Consider the following 20,509-nt stretch of genomic DNA (forward strand, 5'->3'; position numbering starts at 1 on the left):
CCAGAGAGTGTTAAGACAGACACAACCCTTTTGCATCTGGCTTTCCAGTAGAGCCTTGCAGACTCCCTTGACACAGGAGCCTACAGTTATCTCACAGCTTCCAGCATCATGATGTAAATGTACCTCCATTTTGTTCAGCTTGCTGAAGATACTGTCTAAAGGCTGATCTTGTGAGGCACCAACCCAAGATGTCAAAGACCTAGGTTCAAATTTCCAGTCTATGCAGACATTAGCATGGAAGACATCTTAGAATAGAGTGCAGAGTACAGTAGAATAGAACAGAATACAATTGAATACATCAATGGAAGAGACCTTCAAAGACCATCTCATCCAAATGCCTGCCTTTAAAAGTTGAGTTCTTTCAGCAATATTTGTTTCTGCCGTGTCAAATGAAGTAACATACAGACAAAGCACGAAAACTAAAAATGACATTTGCAATAATGTTATTGCTGGAAAAAGGTTTTAGGCCTGGAAAATATTTCCAGTAGGTCTTCTCCATATAACGAGGAGAGAATTTATAATCTCCTTGGGATTTCTGAAACCCTGGAAACTTATGGCTAATATGGCTTTTATCTGCCTTTTTAGTTTCTGCTCTCAGAAAGAAAATATATCTCTGTGCTTCCAATTCACTAAAGCAAAACCTGACTCACATTGCCTTGCTCGCATATTTCATATTCTATTCCAGTCATGTATTTATTTCCACTTTATTCCCGTCTTATCTACTGCACTAAATTAGCGAAAGTCACTGAGCCTAAAACATTTCCACTCCTTTGCTAAGTACATCAGAGCCAAAAACTCACACCCACGCAGATGAAAGACTCCACACAAAGCCATGGGCCCAGCTAAAGTTGATCGACATTTTGCAGTAGACTTCAGAGGAAGACAGACTTCAACCTGTAAAATTTGGTTTTGCACTCCAGTTTTATTGCCATGCAGAGCCTCCAGTAGCCATGATAAGGAAACAAACTTAGAATCACAGAATCATGGAGGTTGGAAGGGACCCCTGGAGTCCAACCCTCTGCTAGGCAGGTTCCCTAAAGCATCCCACACAGCATCATCCAAACCCAAACCCTATTCCTGAGAGCTCCGTGAACTCTGTCAGCTCAGGGCCATGCCCACTGCTCCCTGGTTTAGAACCTTTCCCTGAATTCCTAATTGAGCTGTTTGTACCCCAGTTCATTGTAGGGGAATTGTACTAGATAACCTCCAAGGTTCCCTTCCAACTCAAATGGTTATAGGATTCTAGGAAAAGGGCTCACCCCTCTAAGCTTCTCTCCCCATATGGGATGGCAGTGGCCATGACTGGATATGATTCCTGAAACACTGGTGCCCAGGGCTATCAGTGGGCATTTCCAGCACTTCTCATTAATGCTTCTACCAATTCTTCTATATATATATATATTTTTTTCTCCTATGATTCTTCAATTACAATACCTAACAGTGGAATTTTCCCCTGCATGGAGTCTCTCATTTCTTTAAAAAGCTGATTTCCCAGTAGATAAAGGACGATGGTTATTAACACAAAAGATGCACTTTAAGAAATTTAACTCTGGTTTGGAAAAATGCACTGCTGTTGAGAAAAGCATTTAAACACACGACACTGAAAGACTCTTAAATTCTGGTTTTATGACTCTATTCCCATGGTATCTCAGTCACAGGCCAGCATTCCAATGAAAGATTAAGACGACAATTGCATGGAAATAACGGTGCGCCAAGTTCTGTGGCTGTGTTTTTAAATATTCTTCATCTTTCTGTTGATTTTGTGTCATCCTTATAAATGACTAACTGCAATTAGAGAATATAGAAGAACAGATACCGCTTCTGTGTAATCTGCAGGAAGATCTCAGGAGTGTTTGCATTATCTGCCCAGCTTCATTTCAGTGATTACAGAGACACTGAAGCATCTACATTGTAGGCTTGCTGTGTTCATTAATATTCTGCTCCTCCCTTGTTAAAGTTCTCATTCAATGGCACAGTCTATCTCAAAAAATACAAAGAAACATTCCTAATCCTTGTTGGGATGAGAATAAATCCCTTCAATCTTGCTACATAATCCTGGCCATGTTTGCAGTTTGCTTTGGACGAATTACTTCTTCCATCTGCTCCAACTGCGCTGGTCTATGAAGCTGCATCCTTCTTACTGCTTTGCCGAGTTCCTCAGCTTAAATACATTAATATACTGTGCTTCACTGATCCCCTCAGTACTAACAGTATTGATCAGCAGGTCTCTGTTCAAATGAGAAACCACCTATAGAAGTCAGTGGTATAAAAATAGAGCAGGACATCTGCCAGATAAGTAGAGACAACACATATGTGTGTGGGTGTATGTACACACACAAGCTCTACCCATGTCATGTAGCACCCAGTCTCAGAAACAATTAGAACATGGTTATTAGCTTCCTTATTGAACACGATGAAAAATATTTACCCTGTGACGGTCCTTTTAATTTTACGGACTAAATATAAATTCACAAATCAAAATTAGAGCTAGTGGGCACAGAGTTAAGAAACAAATAGGTATCCGTCTGTATAATACTGTTTATAGTACTCTCTGTTTTAAAAAGTAATTAAAAGCTTGGTAAAAGGTCAGTGGTTCCAATGGGTTACATTTTTCAAGGATGAGAAAGTAGTTTCCTTCCAAAGTCTCATGACAAACAAGACAAATGTACTTTTTCTTTGTCAGACAGTAAAAGGTCTTGGTGGGTGATAAATTGCAAACCCATCCATTTTTGTAATCCAGTAAGAAAAAATATACATCTTTGTGCTGAGGTACAAATCAAACTGGGTTTCCCTCTCTTTGCTTCATCACCAATTAAAAATATATTAAGTTTTACTCAGTCTAAATTGAATTTCTTTCACATTAAAGAATGCAACCTATCATTTGACAAAAATGGAGCAACCATTCTTTCAAAAAGCACACCAAATCAGTAATTTCATTTAACTAGAAAGTGTGTGGCTTTTCTGAAAAGAATTATACTGTTGATTGTGCTAAGCAAATAATAATTAACGCAAGTACATACAGCTCTAATTAGCAAGGAATTTAATTAAACAAATGCGCCAACATAACAAGATGCATAACAAAGTAATTGCACTATGTCTTGTCAACATAGTCTTTACTATTTCAAAGTTTTTACACGGTGATTACAAAACAATTTTGAAAGACTGGGTACAAAAGAGCAGCAAACGAGACTCTATGTAGCCCTGCCAAAATGCACAGACTCTCATAAAGCCAAAACATGTCAGAAAGGATTGCATTGTCTGCTGAATTCCCTGTGTTGCTCCACCACTGTGCATATTTTCTATAACCTGAAATCATAGTATCATAGAATTGCTCGGATTGGAAGGGACCCCAAGGATCATCAAGTTCCAACCCTTTTGCCATAGGCAGGGCCACCAACCTCCATATCTAATACTAGGCCAGGTTGGCCAAGGCTCCATCCAACCCAGCCTTGAACACCTCCAGGTATGAACGGGGCATCCACAACCGATCTGGGCAGCTGTTCCAGCACCTCATCACTCTCATAGTAAAATTTTCCCCTGCCATCTAATCTTGATGCTTAAAGTTACATCTATGGACATCCATGGAAGTTACATCCATGAACACTCTCAACAGCGCTTGCCCAAAGGATTACAAAGGAGAATTCCTGCTACCCTAAATTAACAAAATAAGACAGATGAAACTATAATAGTTGACCTTTCATCTTGTTTTAACCACCAGAAAAATGTGAAGAGATATAAGGCCATGGAATCAGAGAAGACTTGAGGTTGGAGGACCCTCCAGCCCAAGCAGGAGCAGGCAGAGTATATCTCCCAAGATCAAGTCTGGTTGCGTTTTGGTATCTCCAAAGATGAAGACTACACAGCCTCCAAGACCAATTCACTCCCATGTTTGACATCCACACAGAAAAAGTGTTTCCTTATGTTTAAGTGAAAACTTAAACTTGTTCTTCATTCATAGAAACCTCCACACCTCCATGCACAAGATCTGTATTACCATGCTCAAAGCAATTCAGCTTTACCCACCATTTTGCCTCTGGCATTCCAGTAACTCTCCAAAGTCTGGATGAGAAAGGATTCTACAGTCCTTCTAACACAGCGCTGTTGACATGGGGTCTTCTCAAAGTACTTCTAGCGCTTTACTGAAAAGCTTCCCTAACCACCAAAATTCTTGTGGGAGTTCCCCCACAGACCATCACTGTTAAATGAAAGTGGTTTATTTCAACAGAAATACTAGAATCTCTTTCAAAAATTACTTCTAATTTTGCTAGATGATGTGTCTACAAAACCCTGGAGTCAAGAAGTGGTTTTTCACTGACTTCAATATCCTTTAGATCATGGTTTGCAAGTGCCTACAATTGCCCTGTTATCCAGCTTGCTCAGTGCTCTCACCAGGATGAAAATTTTCAGTATAACAACTGCTGCTTTTGTGAAGGGCAAGATGAGGGCCAAAGATTGAGCAACTTACTCTGAGACAAAGTTATTGTGCTTAGTAACAAATATAAATGTGTTTAATCATCTTTACCAAGAGAGTGTTGAGGTGCTGGAAGAACTGCCCAGAGAGGCTGTGGATGCCCTGTCCATCCCTGGAGGTGTTGAAGGCCAGGTTGGATGGGGCCCTGGGCAGCCTGGGCTGGTATGAAATGTGGAGGTTGGTCGCCCTGCTTGTGGTGGTGGGGGTTGGAGCTTCATGATCCTTGGGGTCCCTTCCAACCCAAGCCATTCTATGGCTCTGTGATTCTATGATTCTATGATCACCATGAGATGAAGGAAGATGCTTTACTCTCTAAACATTCACTAATATTTTGGTGGATGCCTCAACCATCTACATAGGCACTGCTCCTCCATGAAAGGTAAGAAGTCCTCAGGTATTAAACATCCATTTTCTTCACAACAGTTTCACACTCAATGCTTGGTACATAGTTACAGGGATGAAATTTTCTTCTAAATCATTTCTAAAAGCCTTATAGTAGCAAAAAGGTTTCTCGCCTCTGTCCCCCACAGAGATATTTCCAGTCACAGTACAGATATTTTTAATCACTAAAGATAGAAAATGGAAGGAAAAAATAATACAAGGAAGTTATATGCTTTGCAAAGCTCTTTACGACCTAGGAAGCATGGAAGAGTCATGGGCATCTTTGAAACAAATATACAACACCCAGACTGCATCAGTTAATATCTTTTATGAGTCTGTTTCAAAAGCCACAGCAGAAGTGGTATTATACAGACTAATTAAATCAATTCATCTGTGTAACTTTGCAATGGTTGGACTTTTTCCAGAAGGGCCCCTTAGAGCATCTTTTGTTCATTTGCTGTCTCTTCCTAAATTTCTGAGGTAAACAACAACAACAACAAAAATGCTAATTTCCATCCTGACACTCTGTAATCAGTGAAAGCTGAAGCCCCGAAGGATTTCTTCTTAATGTTAAACTCCCTGCTTATCAGTCCCATTTTCAGCCTAAAGCTGAACATCACTATTCCGCACTTTATTATTTCTTACTTTATTATTTGTATTACCATAGTGCCTGGAGGCTTTGGATTGAACTGATTTAGTGGTTTGTTGTTGTTTAGCCATTTCCCCCCTCCCCCTAATGATAAACAGAAAGATCAGGCTTCCTATTGGCATAAAATGCACTGAAGAAGGACTCCAGAAACTCAGTGTGTAATTTGGTATCCCAGGCATCATGCTTTTCTAAAGGTGCTGGTGCTGTTTTACAACAGGATGCTTTCTATTACCATGTGTCACAATCCAAGCACTTGCTTGTCAAAGATATTGACATCCGCAGCAAGAAAGCTGCTGCTACTTACTTTTTCACTTGTTTTTCATGTTTTGATTGCCACGTATATCATGTCAGCATCTTCTTTTGTGATTAAAGCAACTGGAGAATCTGTAGGCAATTTAATGAAATGTAAAAACCTGCTGACATTAAGGGGTACTGTACATGAATGTAAGCACACTGAGTTACAACACACTGGAGAACTGAAGCAAGAGATAGACACGCTTATCTGAAAGCCAAAGACTCTGGAAAGTGCTGTTTTAGATGGGTTGCATGTTGCATTTACAGAATCCCAATAAGGTTGGGTTTTAAGGCACTTGAACATCAGGAAACTATAATGATCCAAAAGACTTTGGCCTTTGAGTACTCAAATCCAGAAAACCTAATGTGAAGCAAATGGAAGAATTAATTTACAGGATCAACTGCTGCTTGGTTATTAGCAATGGGCATTTAAAGCTGTGTGAATTTACTTTTCCTTGGCCAAGAGGGCAACTGTCATGCATTCATTAATAGGAACAAGCAGAAGGGCCAGTATATACCAAACTACTGCTAAGCAGCCCATGCTCATGCAACAAAGGAAAAAGAAACACGATATTCTTTGCTGGATTTAAGCCAGTAAAACAAACTTAGAGCGGGCAATAAAACAATCAAAAGTACAGCCAGCAAACCAACCTTACAAGTCCCATCACACAATAAGAGCCCTATCTTCGTCATGTCATATTCTCATATTTTACATCTAGGCCCTCTCAGTGAGCAAGGATATCTCACCATCCATGCACTCAGGTCACTCCTTTTGTTTCATCTCCCATATATTTCACTGCAAAGTATTCTCAGAATCTAGAGATAGTGATAAATGTTTCACAACTAAAAGAAAAAATAAAGCACGAGTTTCCGATAAAGAAAAGCTTAAAGGAATCTGGTCTGGGGAAAAAAGAAAAGGCAACCTTAGAAACAAGTCTCTTAAAGAAATGAGGTATTATAAAAGAGAAATTAAGATCTGATTCTGTACAAGGTATGCAGACCTCTGTAACAGCAGAAATTATTTTGATAATATAAATGCAGATGCGGGTATTCAATAAATGCTTCCTCACACAGGAACTTCTCAGGTTAAACTAAAACAGCAGCAGAAATATAATATAAAACTCTTTGATCCTCATTCAGTACTGCTGGGGATGATATTAGAAAGTCCAAGTGGGCTACTTAACGTTAACACTTCCAAGCACAAGACACGATGCAAACTCTATCCAATTTGATGGCAATAAAACTTTTGGAAGATGTTTTCTTCCTTCTATCTTATTCCTTATCTTGTAATGCTTAAAAGGCTAAGCAGAATTTAGGATCATTATAAAAACAAGATTTACCCAGAAACACATACTGAGCCAACGTTCAAAACAAAAGAGTTTGGCTTGGGAAGAGGTTCAGATGGCCTTTAACTTCCATTTTGACAACAGTGTTGAAAAGTTCATGCACATGCACCTCATTCTGCATTTTCTGGGCACTACATACAGCAATGACAACCTGTGTGCAGTAGAGTCTCCCCAGTTCTTGGCTAGGATTCATGGTGTTCATTTTTGAATGGCTAGAGATTGTGGCTGGTTCACAAAAGCCTTTGTGAAAGGTGAGAAAACAGAGCGGGAAGGAGGGGATTAAACCCTGATTAGGAAGAAAACTGTAGGTGAAAGTAGTAGCTGTCACACGTAGCAGCCTCTAACCTATGCATTTACACCCTACTTACAGACAGCAAGAAACTCTGTGCCAGCCCTCATTCTGTTAACACAAACAAGCTGACCTCGTTAATGTGCTCCTGCCAAAGAGGTTCCTGCTCTTGCTAATAGCTTCTTCTTCCCACCTTTTTTTTAAGATGAGTAATCAGAATTTGTCACAGTTATCACTGGGAAGGTTTTAGTTGTGTCCAGTCTACTAGTATTAACACTGCATTACTACCTCATTAATACCCTAATGATAATGTTTCCTAGATCGTGCTTGCCACTCTCCCAGCTGCACTACCCAGTGTCACCTTCCGATGGTCACACGCCACATCTCTCTCCACCTCTATGGTTTCCACCTGATGAGCTCTCAGCCACAGCTTTTATAACACCGATTTCTTTCGCTTTTCCTTCCTTCAAAGCCGCCACGAGAAACTTTGAGCTGCTTAAGCAGAGCAATAAAATTTTATTACGTTCAATAACTCACAGCAAAATCAAATCCTTTCTCTGAAAGGATCTAATTCTGAAGCCAAGATCCACTGCTTTTCTTGCAAAAGCTGGATATATTGGAGAAGAGACCAAAATTAAAGCAGATTGTTAACTCTTGCTTGTCCTCTCTACCAGGCAATACATAGAATCATAGAATGGCCCAGGTTGGAAGGGACCCCAAGGATCACAAAGGTCCAAACCCACTGCTGCATGCAGGGCCACCAACCTCCACCTTTAATACCAGACCAGGCTGCCCAGGGCCCCATCCAACCCGACCTTGAACACCTCCAATGCAACATAGCTATGTTTAAGAAAATGCACAAGGGATTCCTGGGAATGTATTTAACTTTTTATTTTACCTATTGTGAGTAAATAGATGATCACAGAACGGGATAAATGGCTTTTTGGACATAGCACCCTTTCTGGAGTGATGCAATAGATGTGATCAGATGAAATCCAGCTACATCAACGTGAAGGCTTTTGTGTAAGAGGTAAGTTAAAAAGCTTAAAGCTTTTCCAAACACTCAGCAATGCAGCTTACTATTCAGCAAGATTTAATGGAAGCATGAAGAGAAACATTACCAAGAAAATGCAACAGTGGTGTGATGGATAAAATACGAATACCTTAACTTTTGTATTACTTCATTACTCACCATCTAGTTAAACAAGGCCTGACTGGAATACAATAAGAACCACAGAAATCTGCAGGGAGTTTTGCTTAACGAGCTTGGTGAAACCTGAATTCTAAGTTAATGCACACAATTACCCTAACAAATATTTTCAGCAATCCTTGTGGGACAGAACCCATCTGTAATCTCTCCTGCAGTATTCTTCACTTTCAGGAAATTACTACTCAAGCACCTTTGAAAGGTAGGATGGAGTGCAGCACATTAAGATTGCAATGTGTGTTAAAGAATGGTGAGTGGATTATGCTCTGCCAGAAGGATGCTCCTTTTTATGTCCTTTTTAGATGCAGCAAACCACCTGGCAAGCGGCTGCCCCCAATCTCCTCCTTTGGCTTGGCTATTACCTCCAGGGATGGGGACTCCATCAGCTCTCCCGGCAGCATGCTCCAGTGTTTTGAGTGCCTGCTTTATGAAGAAATTCTTCCTAATATCCAATCTAAACCGCTCCTGCAGAATCTTGAGACTGTTTCCTTGTGTCTGATTGCTTGTCACTAAAGAAATGAGGCTGAGACCCTCCTCACTGTTGTCTCCTTTCAGGAAGTTGTGGAGATTGATGAGGTCTTCCCTCTGTTCTTTCTTCTCCAGAATAAACAACCCCATTTCCCTTCAGTCCTTGCCTATGGCTCCTATACAGGGTGTCAAGAAGAAGGCAGCCCAAATCACAGAAACACTGAATATCCTGAGTAGGGAGGGATCCCCACTGATCACTGAGTCCAACTCCTGGCTCCACATAGGACCATCCAAAGTCCAGACCCTATGTCTTAGAGTGCTGTCCTGGAGCTCCAGCAGCCTGGGGTAGTGATCACTGCCCTGGTCAGCTTTCTCCATTCTCTTTTGGACAGATACACATAGCATAACCTGGATGCTTTGACCAAGGGCTCAGGAGCTGCTTCACACAATAGGACCATCACTTCTGCAATGGGTAAAGGAACCAAGACTAAAAAGAGCATACACATCAGTGTTAGGGCATGCAATGTAAGATATCAGGACACGTCCCTCATCATGCCACTAAATAAGGGTTGAGAATGACATCCAGGCAGATCAGAGGCAGAAGTCTGCAGCATTTCCAGGCCTCTTGTTTGCTTGGATCTTTCACCCTCATTGCATTTCAGACACTTAACTAATTGGAGCTGCGTATTTCCAGCATATGTTTTCAACTGTAATTTGGTGCAGCTGTTTCACACTGTAACTACAATCTGAAATGATTTAATTATAACATGCAGGCAACAGGAACAGCAACGAAATTACAAATAATGACCGTACAAATGGTAATAAATGTCACTCTGCTGGGATGGAGAAGAACAAGAAAATTGGGTGGCAAGGCTCTGGAAAAGGTTGCTCAGAGAGGAAGTGGATGCCCCATATTCAAGGTCAGGCTGGATGGGGCTCAGTATCTGATGGAGCTGCAGGTGTCCCTGTTCATTGCAGGGGAGTTGGACCAGATGACCTTTAAAGGTCCCTTCCAACTCAAATGATTCTATGAACAACCAACAGAGGCAAAGTGGCAGTCATGTAGCAAAGTCGCAAGAAGGCATTCATAGGTGGAAGAAATGTAAAGGAACAAACACAAATAAAACCTTGCAGCACGGCAGTATCAGGTTCAGCACATTTTTAATAGCTCCAAATGCACACAGGCTCCTTTGAAAAGCAAACAGCTGGAGGAGCTCAGCTCAGCATTTCCTGCAAGCAGCGAGTACAGATTTGCAAGAGTGTGAAGCCCTTTGGTCAACCGAGACAGGGAGGTTTAGGTTAGAGATTAAGAGGAAGCTTTTCATGCAGAGGGCAGTGATGTACTGGAACAGGTTGCCACATCCCTGCAGGCATTCAAGGCCAGGCTGGATGTGGCTCTGGGCAGCCTGGTCTGGTTGTTGGTGACCCTGCACATAACAGGGGGTTGAAACTGGATGATCACTATGGTCCTTTACAACCCAGGCCATTCTATGCTTCTGTGATCTCAAGCCTGGCTCTGCTCTTGTTCCCATCCAGTGTTGGTTCTGTGACTGCCCTTCAGTTATTCATAGCCCATGTATCTGGATACGTTATTCTGATTTCCCATTAGACTTCCACAGCCTCAACTGGAATAAAATCTGAGGTGTTTCAAATCCATGGTTTACCAGGCATGGTGGTGATGGGTTGATGGTTGGGCTGGATGATCATCATGGTCTTTTCTACCCTGAATGATTCCATGAAGTCCTGTGGGACTTCTGTAGACAAGCAGCAAGAAGCAGAAGCCTGTACAAACTCGAAGGTAACTGCAGTTTGTAGGATGAGTATTATCCCTGATCTTTCAAGGCAGTACAACAGCCTTCAACATATGCCCCAGGCCGTTCAGGTGATGGTTTGGACAGGGATATGATGCCACCTGAAAGAAATGATAGTCTACCTACATCCCTATGCCTTTTTAGACTGTTTTTGCTCATTTATTTTCCAAAGCACTGCCTGAACCTCCAGCAAGGAAAGCAATCTATAAAACGCATTACAGCATTTATCATTGGATAGATTATACGATGGATTGGGTTGACATTTAATCACGGTATTATCCATGACTTAAAAAGCCAGTGCTAAGGATCTCCTTTAGCTTTTCTGATAGCATCACTCCTCCTTTGCCTCCTTGGAGGAAAGGTATGACTCCCTGCCTAAAAGTGACAAAGTGTATATGTGGAGAGGGGAAGATTGCTCCAACAAATGCATTTCTAAACCCCATTTTTGGTTGTTGTCTTGTACTACTCCACTAAAAGCCTTAATTGTTTGTGATTTGCAAAACGTCCTAATGCAAGCTTCCCATGTATGATTCAGTTGTCTTTCCAAGATGGAAAGGGAAGCATGACAAGGAAACAATGCCTGCAAGAGCCTCTTCATACATCAAAGGGGGAACGCTGGAGATGAGCTTAAAAGGACTCCATCTATGTCCTCACTAATGCAAAAAGCACAACAAAGCCACAGTGCAGCATGTCCACTAAATTAAAAGGGAAACCTTAGGACCTGAAGGTGGGCTTTGAAAGCTGATATCATCAAATTGCCACTCCAAAGGAAGGTAAATATTGAAAGTCAAAAATAAAGAAAAAATGTCCACATTAGCATTGCGCTGTTTTGAAGTGAATCTCCTGTCCTCATTTGGATCCCACTTGCTAAGCTGTTAGGGTTTGCACAAACAAAACTGCTTTTGGAGAAGACTTACCTGTAAGATTTGCTACTGATTCAGACACCTTAATTTAGGTGTTTACATATAAACTAAAAGCTCAGCCTAGCTGCCAAGACCTGAGCAACAAATGCTACTTGAGATGTCCTCAGATATCTTTGCCTCAGATTCCAGATCCCACAGCTCTTCTGTAGGTCCTGTATTGTACCTGCTGTGTAATTACTAGGACTGGTATAACAAGATAAAGTAGGGTATTTCCCAGAGAAACAAGACCACCACCTGCAATGTAAGTTCTGATTCATCTTTTAGCATAATGTATATACATATATATATGTATACATAAGGGAAATGGACATCACTCCTGAACCTCTGGAAGTCACAACTCCAAGCAGGGAAAGGATCAAGAAAACCCCGTAAGACCCTTTATGCCAACTGTATAAAACTAACTAGTGATTAACAGAAAGCATATCATTTCCTCATTAGCAGCATTAATCACTTAAACCACTTGTAAAACAAGTTTTGGGTCCCTGGAAGTAAGTTTGCTTCCAAAACAAATAGCAGACAGATGGCTCATCAGCTTTTGGTACCTGTGAATCTTCACCATCACCAACTGAAATATTTTCCAGGCTACTGACATATGATATTTCCACATAAGGCCAAGATAACTAAACACCACTATGACACAGAATGACTGCTGAAACTAATCGCTGACCTGTTTTGTCATCTTAAAAATAGCAGTGCTCCCCCACTGCAAGGAATCCAAGCTTAATCCTACTTGGCTGCGGTCCATCTCCAAGGAAAGAAACTAAGCTTTTTTCATCAGTGCACATCCCTTTACATATATTCACAGGCTGAGGCCCTTAGCGGCCACTAAAACCATCTAACGTGACCTCCCATGTACTCAGGCCATCGTATTTTTCCCAGAAGCTGAATTAAATCCTTCCTTTTCAAAAGATAGCTGTAACTAATCTCCATTACCTGACAACCTTTATCTTCCCCATGGTTCACCCACTACAGGGCAATGTGATTATACACAGCTGAGACACTGGAGAGAACCAGGTTTCATGGTCAGTGCGAAAGCTACTGACTTAACAGCAAGAACTGTGAGCCTTTTTGAGAGTTTAATATAGGTGAAAAGATTACCTTCAGATTGGCTCCATCTCACAAATGGATTAAAACCTGAACAAGCCTCATCCCTGCTTTGTCTGGGTCAAAATTTACTCTGCCACAACTTTCACCATTCGGCTCCATTCTTTGTACACTGACTGCATCAATGGAAGTGAAGCAAAGCCAGTTCAAATGAAGAGAATTCATCTTGAAATTCAGAGTAATTCGATTCTGATTCTGGCCTTGGTGATAACATCGGGCATCAAGTAGCTTTTACACTGGAGAATGATCTTCTATCTCATGCCTTTTGGTCAACAAGGAGGAAGACAATCTCAAAGACATCGGGAAGAAGCTTTTATGATCTTGAGACTAGTGGCCACACTATTGACCCAGTACTTCTTTGTATGGCTTATCTGGGCTATCAGTATCTGAGTATGTGTCAAATTTTGTCTTAAACTTTATATTCCCAACTATGAGGTTGGGAGAAGGGACCATCTGTTTTCCTTCACTAGAAAGCATTTACATACACTACAGCTTGATTGATTATGAAGGTTTCCAGATTCCAAAATAAATTAACAGGAGCAAATTGAAGGATGCAGTTATGTGAAAATCCTACAAATCACACTGAGCAATTCTAACACCTTGAATGCCACCTTTGAAGTGTTCAGTCTGTTAGTGGTCTATGCCTTGGCTAGTGCACCAGGAGGGTGAAAGGGGGCAGCTCCCTCGATAAGCAATCATTGTTGATTCAGAGATTTCACCTTCTTTTCCACAAATCTGCAGTGCAAGAAGACTGACAGGAAGCAGGGAAGCCTGGGTCATCACCATATGGCAGCACAGCAAGAACAGAGCACCACAACATAGAAAAAAGATTTCTAAAAAGCTGCTTCGAATCTTGAAGAATGACAAAAAGCTTCCATACATTTTTGGGGGAAAAAGAAAAAAAAAATATTATAAAAACCATCTTTCATTTCTCCACAAAGAGCCAAGCTCTGACAGCTCTTTGGGGGATTTTGCAGGTCCTAAGTGCTTTTACAGCTGTGTCTACCAGTAATCCTCACTAACACTTTCAAATTAATTCCAACACTTCCCACATGAAAAGAAGAACTTTTGGAAATGGGAGTAAAAGTGTGTGCAATAAATTCAGCTATTAAAAAACAACAAAAAAATACTGCTCCTTTCTGCCTTTTTTAATGACTGTTTCGAGCTTCGGCTAAATTGGTGGATCAGGGCCAAACCAAAATTGCGTGGGATCCAGTCCAGTCCCTCTGGATGCTGGAATAAGGCAGAGAAGACAGGCTCCATTTCCATGACTTTAAAAATGATGGAGTGATAGAATGAAAAGGGTTCCTCATCCCTTACGAATTAGTTCAGGTATCAGACTGCTCCTCTCCGACACAGCGCTGCTTGTACAGAGCAGCCAGTTTGGAAAATGAGATTCGTGGACGTGAGGCCCTTTTTCAAATGCTGAAGTAGGAAGTTGATTTGTGGAGAAGCAGAGACAGCATGAGATAATGAAACATTTCTTTCCTCCACACGACTACAAATGTGTGTGTTCCAAGAAGAAAGCCTTAACCAATCTCACCAGGGAAGGACCACTAAGTGCCTTTCACACACTGAAACCAAGAAATGATAATGCAGTCTCTAGGCAGAGAATGGAGAAAATGCCCAGCAGACATTGAGGATCCCAGGTTTCACCCCACGTGAAGGTGCTCATTATTTGGCTACCTATAGCACGGGTTAAGTCAGTGTGGATACAAAGACCCTCCAGCTCTTTGCCAAAGATGAAACGAATCTTGCTCAGGAGAGATCAGCATGATGCTCTGAGATGTCTTTCATTTGCATGAAAGGACTTTCTCTTGTGCAAACTCATTTGTACATACATGCATGTATGGTTAGTTCACACCATTTTTACCGTAAGTCGTCATCAGTTCTAAACACAATCACAGTAGGACTCGGGGGAATTTTTTCTCCCCTAATAATGAGGTTAACTTGAGCATGGCATGGTCTTCTAGCTATCCACACTTTTCTTCCCTATCAGTTCAGTGTTATTGCTCCAATCACAGAATTATAGAATGGCCTGGGTTGAAAAGGACCACAATGTCTAATTTCAACTCCCCTGCTATGTGTGTATAGGAGAGGTGCTCCAGCCCTCTGATCATCATCCAAGTGGGGCAACATATGGCTGTGACAAAGCCAATGAGAAACAAGCCGTGCATCCCTCCAAACTCTGTTCCTCTGGATGGCACCTTTACCCAGAATGCTTCAAGGGATGCGAGCCCCTGGGTTGCTGCCAGGAGAGATGTTGTAAGGCAGGAAAATGAGGATAAACAGGTAAGAGAGAATGGCACAGCTGCTAGCTGGCACCATCTGAAAATCAAGGCTATTCTTCCCCTGCCTCCCTGTGAAGCCCCTTCATGTACCAAAACAAAGAGCGCTAATTTGACTTCCCGCTTGGCTTCGCTGAATTTTGACATGTCCTCAGTCAAGCAAGATCCCCTCCTTCAATCAGGCACCATTTTCTTGAGACGTTAGAAAAGGAGGAAGCTAAAGTAATTATTGAAAACTCATAAGCAGCAGCTTTAGCCTAATTACCATGACTCCTTTTTAATTTTTCTTATTGATCGCCTCCCGTGAATACACGAGCATTGACTAAACATGCAGAGCCTTGCGCTGCTGTGATAAGAACAGCAGCCAGCAAAACCCAAAATGCAATTAGGTGACCCAATATCCTGCTGAACACTGACGATTAGAAAAAAAAAGAAAGAAAAGGAAGGAAAAATAAAGCCTGGAATAAACATATTTGTGTCTGCCATGGACAAGCAGTGGCAGCAGAGGGGTAATGTGTTTTATTTCTTATGTTACCCATGTGGCAGTTTTTAATTCCACGTTGCAAGGGTAAGACCCAAAGTCCAAGTGCAGATGACCTACTGGCTTCAGTGATATGGATGGATGTGATGATGAGACTGGATGTGTCTCTGGGCAGCCTGGTCTGGTGGTTGGCAACCCTGCACATAGCAGGGGGGTTTAAACTGGATGATCATTGTGATCCTTTTCAACCCAGGCCATTCTATGATTCTATGATCTGCAGACATATGTATTGATGTCTGCATTGCTTTGCTGTACAGAGTCCTCAAACACAGCCAACCAACTCAAAACACAAACAAAAACCTCAGCCAGTTATGGTGAAACCACAGCTCAGAGCTCAGCAGTTTTCTTCATGCAATACATCACATGCATTGTAGCATATTGTGATTTGTTATCCTCTTTAATCTCTTTGCTGGCCTTTTTGGCACTATTGATTACCATATAAACCCAGATCCATTCAAAACATATTGTGGGCAAGTGAATTCTTGTTGGTTTGTTCCTAGATCTGGTAAGCCACGTTGATTCTTTGCTCTGCTTCCTTTCCCTGCTAGAATATAATGAGACCAACCTTATTTCCAGCTGCTGAAATGAATAGGATTCTGTGAATTCCAGTTGGGTTAGTGAAATCATGGAATCATCAAGGTTGGAAAGATCACTAAGATCATCCTGAATCTCCCCTGGTTCAACTTAAAGCCATTAATTCTCATCCTATCAGCTCTGTCCAAAGCATCAAATAATTTTTAAAAAGACACTTTGATTGGAACAATTAAATGAGTAATTTTTAATCACACTCATTCATTAGATAAACCTCTTTATTCCACAGCAGCATCTGTAAGTGTAACAGAAGAAAGAAATTATATTCTGACCCCTAAGAATCATATGCTTTCCAACAGACAAGACAACTTCCATTAGGCTTACACAGATAAGCGCTGTTTTTACGTGGCTAGGGATTGCTGGAATTGATTTCTTATTTTTTCTCTAGATATGATAAGTGTAAGTAATGGAGAACTACTGAGTTAGCAGATACAGCTCTCTTCATCATTGTCCCATACCAGGGGAGAGTTAGTAATGATTTTTCTTATTAAAGTACACCGTACATGAATTTTTAGCATTTAAACTATATTTTCTACTCAGACCACCACTAGAGGTACTGTGGCTTCTGAACCACAGTGAGTTTTGCTTCTGCAAAGCAGATCCCAAAGGCTGATGTATGCCAAGGAATGATCCTGGCAACGTTAGAAAAACGAGATACAGGTGAGGTTCCAAATACTCCAGAATGACTTCAAACCAATTAAAAAGAATTCCCAGTGTGTTTCAAGAAGACTTTCATGCTCTCATCCTGGGTCAGGATTCTGTTAATCAGTTTTGGAGTATGACCAGAAAAGGGAGGAAACACAAATAGCCCTTCATTAACTTTATGCCTCACCTTCCCTCCCTCTGCAGTCAAAATGAAGTGCAGATCCCTGTATCCTTGCATAAAGCCGGAAGATGAAGCCAGAATAGTGAACGGGGAGTAACAATTGCATGAATAGGCAGAAAGACCCACAAATTATTATCAAGCACAGTCCATTCCAGATCTCACTTCAAATGCGATAGTTCTTGCTTAATCCTACTGGATGATTCAATCTATAAAATGACTTCCTTTCACTTAACAACCATAGAAGAAGAAAGTTGTTTCAGCCTATACTTTCTTTAGTAACCTATAAGTGACCTGTAAGGATGGATGGAGAGCTGGGAAGAGTTTCAAGCACTATCACAGCAGATGATGGGAGTCATCCTGGAGTGACAGTACAGTTAAAAAAATACCAAAGTGAATAAATAAAAACACCATCCTTCTTCCCCCTCCCTCCTCACATGCTCATCTTCCATCAGGGAGAGAGTCACCAGTGCTCGGAAAATGGTTTGGATAAAAATCCATATATTGGATTCAGAGGAATGAAATAGAAATCAAGATCTGACAGAATGCCAATTATGGGGTTTGCAAAATGGCCCCTTCTTCTCTTTAGGTTTTGCAATTTGTTAACTTTGGCAATTTGCAAGATGAAATGCAACTAGATTTCAACACCTCATTTTCCAGCATCTCAGGGTTGTACTCAGCAAGTGTGCAAGAGGAGGAACTTCATTTATCCTCAACCAATGTCACAAATCCAATCATTTTATGTCTTAGAGCACAGTCACCAGAACGTATCATAGGTATAAAGAGTTTATGTAGGGTAATTAATAGCTGCAATGGGCTACACAGGGTTATTCAGAGATGTTAAATACACAGGATAGGGTGGGATGGGAGGGTTGATCAGATCTTACACCTTTTCCCTAGATTCAGCTCTAACTCATTTAGTTTTGCAATAAAATGCATTTTTAAGATGGAAAAATTCTTCCTAAGAGATTTTTTTCCCTCTGTTTCAAAAAATATTTACCTGTGCTTCCGGGTTATAAAACCAAGCTAGAATTAAATTTAACTCAATTATTATCAAGGCCAGGCTAGATGGGGCTGTGGGCAATCTGGCCTGGTGGGAGGTGACCCTGTCTATAGCAGCTGGGTTGGAATTAGATGGCCTTAAAGATCCCTTCCAATCCAAACCATTCTATGATTCTATGAGTGAATCAGAGGGAAATCTCACCTTCAGGAGCAATGATTTCCTCAGCAAAGCTTGTACAACGTAACTTATGCATGGTCAACATCAGCAAGAGCCCAGTGGAAAGAAAGACCTGGAGCAGTGGGCCGGCTGGTGCTCACATCTCATGTACTTCATCCTCTCATCTCTTCCAAAGACATGAGGAAGCTTCAGAGAATCATAAAGGTTGGAAAGACCTCTAAGATCATCAAGTCCAACTGTCTGCCTACCACCAATATTGCTCCCAGCCATGTCTCCAGTTACCACACCTGCACATTACTTGAACACCTCCAGGGATGGTGACTCCACTGCCTCCCTGGGCAGCCTGTTTCAAGACATGGCTCCATTTCCATCCCACATGGAAGCTGCCAAACCTCTGCTAATATGTTGAGAAACTGCATCTCAAAGTGGTAAATCTAAGTGAGGAACAGTCTGGAGTTTGGTGACTGAGAAACTGATTTTGTAAAGGTACAAACCAGCATAATTTGTAACCATTACTATGAGATGAAATAAATCGGTCTTGGCTTTCAGCTCCCAGGAGCAAGGTTTAGATATCAGGAATACAGACAATTGTTGCAGAATAAAAACAGGGCCTCTCCCGTGCTTCCTTTCTTTTTATGTTAATGTGAAAGGTGAAGTGCACATTAAGAGCATCAGAGGTACTTCTCATATCCCTTGTTTGAAATTAAGTTGGAAGAAATCCTCTAAGCTCAACAAAAGATAAAGGAAAAGACTATTTAAAGCTTGTATGCCCACATCCACACGTACTGGATTCCCATAGGAACAAACCTGGGACTGATAATTTTTATGTGGAATTGAATGAATTGCTTCTCTTTGTGGTGAGGTTTGAAAACTGTTATCTACAGATGTGCTGAAGCCTTGTGCTTCCAGCGTGCTCCCCTCCCCAAACCTGAAACAACACATTCTTAATGAAATATTTAAAAGTTTGATGAAAAAAGTCGCAAATATTGAGTTTTACTCCAGCTCATTCCTTCTCAGTGTTGCTTTTGCTCATGAACAAGACAAGCAGTATTTCAGAGTATGTTCTGAATGGGCTACATGGGGACTCAATAATCAAGGCAACAAGAAATAGAAGATCTTAATAAGTGGTCCACAGTGTGCAGGACCACTTCTAGGAATTTTGATTTCCAGATTCCAGTTGCATTTGCGTGTTGTTTTTATCCACAATCCTACAGCAAGAAGCTCAGGAGGACAGTGATTCTGGGGCAGAAAAATCACTAGTTGGCAAATGTAAAATCCATTAATGATTTGTCCCTGTAAACCACTAAGATGGGTTGCCTCGAGCTCTAGGACTCCTCGGTGTGCACTGGACATCTTTCAGGTGGTGACATGGCAACGTTTCCATTCATAAGTACCTTCATTCTTTTTTTAATTGCTGTTGATGTCATTGCTAAAATAACATTTGGTTTAAATCTGCTGCCTGGGAAGAAAGTAACCTTGGTTTTGGAGAAAGCAATCTGCAAGTAGATGGTGATTGACAGTGGGAGAAGAAAAGAGCAATCCTTAAATAATACATGTAAACCTGTAATTCTGCCTGACACAAATTCATTTTCCTTGCTATGACATACAGATGTAATCCAATCAAGGAGACAGCTTACACGGCAAAACCATTATTTAAGTAAAGGAAGCTTGGCTTAAAAATGCAACAATTTGGGGCACAATTTGAGACAATTTGGGACTGTGATATTATGCACCATTTTGCATTGTGAAGTGCTGAGAGATCCGATGATCTGACAACTGTAGCAACAGTTTGATAGTTCATAGATTTCCCTCCTCCCTCTGACTTCAGCATCCCCAAATGCATTGTGCAGTCCAGCATCCCTCGCCTCTGCTTACCACCCTGGTTTTATTATCAATAAAAGCAGAGCTGGAAAGATTGCTTAAAAGGCAATAAGAACACATAACTACTTAAATGCTGCTTCAACAATAGTGCTATCTCCCTCCTGAAATAAGCATTGCTTTGACAAAAACGTGTTTGAATGCTGCCTCCAAACGTATTACCAAAGATATACAAAATGGCAGAGAACATAGAAAAAACACCATTCCTTGGGTCAGACGATGGGTTTATGCTTAAAGTGAAGAGCTGGGACTTGGGAAACTTCAG

At 41.1% G+C, this 20,509-nt stretch overlaps 1 protein-coding gene across 2 annotated transcripts in view; it reads right to left on the reverse strand.

The window, feature by feature from the left end:
- EXOC4 (exocyst complex component 4) overlaps positions 1-20,509 on the reverse strand; it is a 375,161-nt gene that overhangs the window by 114,349 nt on the left and 240,303 nt on the right. Inside the window, exon 11 of one of the 2 annotated variants that reach the window (XM_085511676.1) lies at positions 5,834-5,885. The exons of the other annotated variant lie outside the window; for it this stretch is intronic. Coding sequence (XP_085367802.1) covers positions 5,849-5,885 — 37 coding nt within the window. The 3' untranslated portion in view covers positions 5,834-5,848. Of the gene's footprint in view, positions 1-5,833; positions 5,886-20,509 lie in introns of those variants that run through there. 2 annotated transcript variants of the gene reach the window in all.

The sequence above is a fragment of the Coturnix japonica genome, chromosome 1, assembly GCF_054131305.1.
Source record: "Coturnix japonica strain WE chromosome 1, WE-NBRP24, whole genome shotgun sequence".
NCBI classification, from domain to species: Eukaryota; Metazoa; Chordata; class Aves; order Galliformes; family Phasianidae; genus Coturnix; species Coturnix japonica.